The sequence below is a fragment of the Diplotaxodon limnothrissa genome, linkage group LG22 (assembly GCF_057381915.1).
Source record: "Diplotaxodon limnothrissa isolate DT_005_m linkage group LG22, D_limnothrissa_male_GT1.1, whole genome shotgun sequence".
NCBI lineage: Eukaryota > Metazoa > Chordata > Actinopteri > Cichliformes > Cichlidae > Diplotaxodon > Diplotaxodon limnothrissa.
Window position 1 is genome coordinate 22,377,365 of NC_140616.1, and position 7,337 is coordinate 22,384,701.

Here is a 7,337-nt window from a genome sequence, read left to right on the forward strand (position 1 = left end):
TAAGCTTCATCACCCAAAAATGAAACGTCTCACGCATTTTTCTTTTGATCCCGAACACCCCAAATAATTGATTTTACGCTGTCTTTGCTGGTCTCACAGGTTTAAACTGGGTGATACTGAAAGTTCTTATGCACCAATCAAAAACTTCATAGGACTTATAATTATTGAGTTAGTAAATTTGTTGTATGAAAAATAGATTTGGGGTCTTCCAGTAGCTGAGAAGTCTCCACAGCACTGGAAAGCAGTAAAAAAAAAAATTGCTGTCATTTCTTCTCCAGGTAATAGTGTGGGGGGATTATGGGCGTATGGACCACAAGTGCTTCATGGGAATGGCCCAAATCCTCCTGGAGGACTTGGACCTGTCTGCCACAGTCAGCGGCTGGTATAAGCTGTTCCCTACCTCCTCCCTGGCAGACCCCAGCATCGGACCCCTCACCCGACGCCTCTCTCAGTCCTCCCTGGAGAGCGCCACCAGCCCTTCATGCACCTAGACACCCAGAATACATACACACACACACGCGCGCGCAAGGCAGAGTCACGCACACACAGGCGCACGTACTGTATATACACGACGACTATGTAAGTGCAAAGCCAGGTAGGCATACATACACAAAGCGATGCATCCGTGCAGGAAGACACACTTGACATACACACAAATACCTGATCCCAGCCACACTGACACACATGCACTCTCAACATGCTGCCATAGTCTTTACTGGAATATCCTCTCGACTGTCCGTTCACACTCTCACCCACCGCTCAGTGTTTACTGGCAAAACGATTAGCAGATCCAAAACAGGAGAAGGCGTAATTTACCTGAACATGTAGCATTTTTCCACCCACCTGTTTCCAACATCTCATACCACGAAAACCAGGATTCACCGGGTGTTCTGCAGTCCAAGATTTTCCGTGGCACAGCTCATCCCGGGGCACATCCTGATGCCAGTTTCTAAACTCTCTATGCCAAACTAAGAAAAAAAAACTTTATTTTTTAAACCAAAGCAATTGTTATTGTTGTTAATATTACTATTATAAGTAGTAGGTGAACTAGTATACAATATAAAATATGGATATGTAGCAGAGTCAATGACTTAGATGTAATACAAAAAAAAAAAAAAAAAAAAAAATGACGATACACACACACGCACGCGCACGCACACAAGCTGGGCACGGGAGGCCAAACACATACACATACCTGGATAACAGGCTCGGATATTCACATAATGGCTATTATGTGAGGTAGCAACACTGCTATTCTATAATTTTCACAGGGCAGAGTTTATATATAGATATATATATATCAAAATAGATATATAGTTAAAAACTTACTTGTGTTTATATATATGTGTCGGCTGCATTCTGCATGTTTGCTTGCGAGACATTTTAAAGTGCTTAAACCTTTTTCATTTAGCTTGCTTTGACCAATGTGACAGCAGTGTAGTGCTGCTTTATTTTGTGCCGAGAAGGGAGCACACCGCACTGAGTTGGGGAGAAGGATAGGGCTGTGGTGATGGCGGAGCGAAGGGGTTGGCTGTCATCGCTATCTGCAGAAGACGAGAACAAAATAAGCCAGCCAGCGGACAAACACATTTATGATCCCTGCCTTCACCTTAGGCGTTCGGAGAAATGTGACCGCTTTGTAGCCCGTCCTCGCGTATTCTGGGGAAAGGGCCTCTACCAGCACCTGGACTTGTTCCAGCTTCCCCGTCCTACTTGATGAGGGATGTGGGGAGATGGCCGGCGTGCCTCTGCACCTCTCCTTTTCCGATCAAATGTAGCCGGTGTTGTGCCAAAAAATAAACTGTTGTAAATGGCCTATAATCTGTGAAACATATGTCAAACCTGTTTCTCATGAATGATATCAAGTCCTTTTGAGCCACAAACAACATTCCTGTCACAAGATACATTCAGTTTTTGGCAAAGTGACTCTTATAAATCCTTTATTTATCTAGCTAAGAAGTGTCATTTACATTATAAATGTCTTATTGTAATAGAAATCCAGCCAAGAGGGCAACAGAAATTGCAACAAATATAGCATAAATGTTTTAGAAAAGCCAGAAGAGACTGGATTGATTATAATGTAGGTGCAAATAATACACAATCATGATAAGAAGCTTTCAAAACAGGTAGTTTCTTCATTTTGTATATAAGCCCTTCAGAAATCCAATAGACTCTGTAGTCTGTTTACCAATATAAGCAAAGAGATTATACATAAAAAACACACAGGAACAACGGGAATGACTTTTTGGGACAACACCGGAAACATTAACATGCGCACAGCTTGTGAAACCTTTAACCCTCCTAACTTTCCCTTTGACGCTAACTAAACCTCTTTTAAATGTGTCAGTGTGAATTGAATTTCTTTGCGATAGCCGACTATTATGTCAGCACTACATTTACTAGCGTACCTGCCATATGGTGGTTTTACTTGTTTCAGGTGCAAACGTGGCAGTGACACATTTCCAGCACTCTCGTTTTATATTTCCCGTCAGGCGGCGTGTTTGCGTTTTCTTTAAATAGCACTTTACTGTAAAATATTCACGCGGAGCACGCAGCGGTTGACTGCTTCTTCTTTTTATTTTCGTTTGCATTTTTATTTGGTCACACTGCGCTGCGCAATTGTTTTGAATTGCAGCATGGAAATGTAAGTCGAGTGCACTAGAACAGCTGATCCAGGTGACTTCTGCTGCCGGATTTAGACTTCTTGAAGGCTTTTAACCTTGTTCAGCCACCTTTTCCCATTTACATTTCCTCTGAGTCCGCTTTGCACTAACTATATGGGTGTTTGCAGAAAAAATTAACAAAACAGTTAAAGGTGTGATGATAATGGAGTCTTCACTGGCAGCAGAGGGACTAGCATCCAAATTAAGCTACTGCTTTCTTACTGGTTTATTTAAGGTGCAGATGTCTGGGGGGGGAGGGTTTATTTTATTTTTTTCTGACCAACATCAATCCTTGTATATATTTCTCATACATGAACACGGGCAAAGGCGCTAACAGAGCTCATATTTTGAAGAGGTGCAAAGACACAGTCTCGAGTTCCTCTCTTAAAAGCTTCTGCGTGTTTATGAGCTCTGAATTTGCTTTTATCACCACCTCATTTGTTCCTCTCTCCTCATCTTTCTGCAAAAAAAAAGGGAAAATGCGAGGTTTTTTTTAGTCTCGCAGCACCTCAGAACAACACAATTCACGTTTCAATGCTTTTTGAACTTTGGATAAACTAAAGGGATATCTGGCATTCTTGAATTTTTGGGAGGATGATTTATGATGTTTATTTTTAATCCTCCTATCATATGTATACAAAATGTTTTCTTTGTTAAAGAGGTGTTGTCATTTGTTTTATGGTTCGGAGCTATTCCTTGCTGGATCTGTACTTGTATGGTCCCGCCTAGGAAGTAATTTCATGTATTGATTTGTTTTCTTGGGACAGCTGGCATGTTATACAAATATGGAAAAAAAAGGAATAAGAATCCTCAAAAAACAAGATAATGAAATTTATAGATCTGTGTAACTTCCCTGCTGATTGTTCCACTCCTTGGTAAACTATCAAAATACTGTTGAAAATGTGTGGAGCTTTTATGAGACTGCGTGTGTATGTGTGTCCCTTTGCTATATATCAATCATCCTCAAAGCATTACCCATTCTAATGATTGAATAGATGCAAAGAAATGTATTATATATCTTATAAGAAAGGCAGGATTAGCCAAAACTTGCCCAAATCCTTTGATTCTTGCAACCTAGAGGATAAGTTTTAAATATTGCCTTTGTTTAAAGTGTAGTGCGGGTGTATGTCTTTTAGAGAGATGCATTTAGTGTGTTAGTGTGATGCATAATGAGCGACAGGGCAGCAAGGTGTGAGTGGATCAGAGTTTTCAGATATGAACGCCAACATTAACTTTGAACTTTCTCTTTACCTTACATTTAAAGAAAAAAAAATATTATATATAAACTGTAGTGTCACCTGATCATTGTGCATTGTCTCACACAAGGTCATTTGATTTATTTGGACACACAATTAACAAAAAAAGGGGGTCGAAGCCTCATTAGCAGCAGGGATGACGGGACGGAGATCAAGCAGGTTGCCAGTCTTCGTGCTTTTGTGGAGCTGAGTGACGCATAGACTGTTTTCGTTTTCTTTTTGTCAACGTGAAGGTGTCCAGATGCATGAAGTCGACACGGCTCAGGTGACATTTGAATGGAGAGGCTGCCAATGCTCAGAATGTAAAACCCCACAAACTTGCTATAAAAAAAGCATCTTTTTAACCCAAAAAATGTATTGTGTGTAACGCATCTTAATAACACATACCTGAGTCATAGTTTGTGCACTATATCGAAATATAGTATTATATGTATTTTATTTTTCTAAGGACAGAGGTATTATTCAGAGAAGGAGGACAGCGTGGGCAAAACCCGCCTTTTAGCTTTTTTTGCAAAAAAACGAGGGCTTGTTCAGTTTACAATGGCCTTACTTTGCGTAGGAGACGTTGCTTCACTCTTGTAGCACACAGCTGAAAGTTTTGAACAAATGTATTTTGCTTGAGATATTGTACCGAAGTTCTCTATGTGTATATGTATAGTTTTATGAATGTATTTCTAAACCCTAACACCGAGGAGGAGTGTAACTCTTTTTCGTCATCTTGTTTGCTATACTGTCTCTTCTGGAGACTTTCCGGGGACCCCGCCTGCACCCAATCAGGCGGCCCCTACTTTTCCTGTACTGTAATACTGTATGTCTTATGATTTGTGTTTTAAAGGAACAGCTCTGTGTTTGTAAACAAGCATGAATTCCGTCTGGCGAGATGCGGTTATTTTATTTATTTCAATCGCCAAGATGGGTTTTGAGCAGAAGGGTTTGCCCTCCCCCCGCCACCAACCCTTTGTCTATCAAGCTGATGGAATTATTATATTTGTATTTTGATCTAGGAAATATTTGCCGCATGGTTACTCTGATATTTGCATTTCTGACCTTGTATTTAACCTTTAATGATGGTTTGATCACGATGAGACCAACAAGCGACAGCGGTGGGGGCGATCAGACCCAGAACAGCATCCAGAGAGATGCAAAAGAACTTTTATGATTAAAAACACTGTTATCTTGCAGTAGCATGAGCCAAGCCTTACATTTTATGATGTTTTTCTTCTGGCAATAAACATTGGCTGTAGCATTTGCTGTCGTGGGCGCCTTCGCCCACGGCTTCACTCTCTCTCTCTCTCTCTCTCTCTCTCTCTCTCTCTCTCTCTCTCTCGTGACCCCAGAGCTGAGCATGTGGCGCCAGAAAGTGATTTCCGGTATTCGCCCAAAAAGTGATTGGCCTAATTTGTGTGAAAAATATATCGGACTTATTTCTCATGAATGATATCAAGTCATTTTGAGCCAGAAAGAAGTTCCCCTTCACAAGGTAGAAGCTTGAATCAGGTTTTTTGGCAAAGTGACTGTTATATTTCCTTTATATATTCGGGTAAAAAGTCTCATTGACATTAAAAATGTCTTTTTCAAGAGAGATCTGGCCGAGAGGGCGTCAAATACAACATCACAGTTCTTGAAACACACTATAAGGGACCAAAAGGCAATGAAAAACCAGTTATTTCTTTATTCATATTTGACCCCTTCATACATCTACAGTCTATTTACCGATATGAGTAAAGATATTAGACATCAAAGAAACTCATGGAAACATCAGAAATCACTTTCTGGCTTTTGGCACAACACTGGTATCAGTTGAGCTACCATAAATAAGATAAAAGTGTAACCATAAATTTAAGCGCTGGGATAAATTTAACAAAGCATGCAGTGCATTGTGATTTACTGCTGTATGACAGTAGAGTTCGTGATCAACAAGTTTAATTTTCTCTTCGACGTTGCATTCCAGACGCATGCATTCCAGGTGTTTGATTTGCCAGCGTTACAGCTGGCCATGAGAACAAACACAGACATTGCCGTTGACCTGACGGCCTCAGTTCGTTTGCCTCACGTCTATGTCAGCGATCACAGCACAAGTTTTGCTTTGTAACCTTTCTGTCCTTTTTCGCCGTCTGTCAGATTGTATTAGGGCCATAGTAGCTCCCCTCCCTGCTATCAAGGCAAACCTTATCTTATCAAGCCTAGGAAAGCACAGAACACAACCCAAACTAATGGTTTAACTGATATTTAAATGGACCACAATCACATTCCCAAAGCACATGTAGTAGACTCGATGCCTCTTTTTCCCTGCAAATTACGGATTCATCATCCCAGTTCAATTGGAATAGCTGTTTTGGTAAATGAGGGTTTGTCTTTTCTGAACAGGCCTTAAACGTTCCACCAAGAAGCAAAACGAAGGATAGCGTAGCTGCCTGGCTGATGAAAGGATGTGGTTTATGGCAAAGATGAAGGAAAAAACAAAACAAAACAAAGGGAGCTGTAATTTTATACCTGTGCTTTGTAAATGTTTTCTATGTGCAGTATTTGATAATGTAAAACTGGTATTTTTGTGGTTTGTACGCTGCAAAATTGATTACTTAAGGTGCACGTAGTTTTGTAAGAAAATAGAACCAAACTGAGGAGAAAAGGAAAAAAAACAATGGGATTCAGAAGCCTGTATTTGCATGCCCTTTGACATCTGGACGCAAAGTCAATAAAGTTTATTTGAATCACAGACATTCATTCTCCGTGTCTTCACTTTTCTAATGCAGGTCGTGCATTCTTTGTGTATCTTTGATGAATCTTTGTTCAAGTCACGTAAAAGAAGAGCTGCATTCTTTCCGATGGCCACCAGGGGGCACCTCCTCCCTATGGAAAAAGAAGTCAAACGTATAAAAGTCTATGAGGAAAAAAACACCATTAATGACCTCAGCAAACACCTTTCTCTTGGTTATATGGCCTCAGTTGCTGCTTTCACACATTTTTAATACAACAAGATGCTCATTTTTATAAATTATGGTCTCAGTTAGATTAAAATGGACAAAGAAGTAGGCCACACAACAAAGCATATGAGTCAGCCACACATGAACATGTATGGCCACTAGTGGGCAGTAGAAACAAGCTTTATAGTATTACACAGTTGCACTTTTAGTTGATTTTGAGAGCCTACAAGGAAACCATTTACTACTGTTTAAGTCATGCACATGCAGAGCAACATTAATGTGTCTATACTCAAACTACCTTGAGCTTCGTGACCTTTGTGACCTGTACATGAGGCCAGAAAAAAATTACTAACAAACTTCCACAGTAGTATTAAACATCTGTGCAGCCACTCCTTTTTTTGTTGACAGCAGTCAAGCAGAATAGGCGATTTTCTGCAGAATGCAAACAATTCATGCAGAAGAATCGTGTGAACAGGCATTTGCGTGGTTTAATA

General features: G+C 40.3%; 1 protein-coding gene across 1 annotated transcript in view; it reads left to right on the top strand.

The window, feature by feature from the left end:
* rims3 (regulating synaptic membrane exocytosis 3) overlaps positions 1 to 491 on the top strand; it is a 34,415-nt gene extending 33,924 nt beyond the window's left edge. Inside the window, exon 6 of the mRNA XM_085346578.1 lies at positions 279 to 491. Within this exon, the coding sequence (XP_085202704.1) occupies positions 279 to 491 (213 nt within the window). The remainder of the gene's footprint in view (positions 1 to 278) is intronic.
* Positions 492 to 7,337: the final 6,846 nt, after the last annotated feature.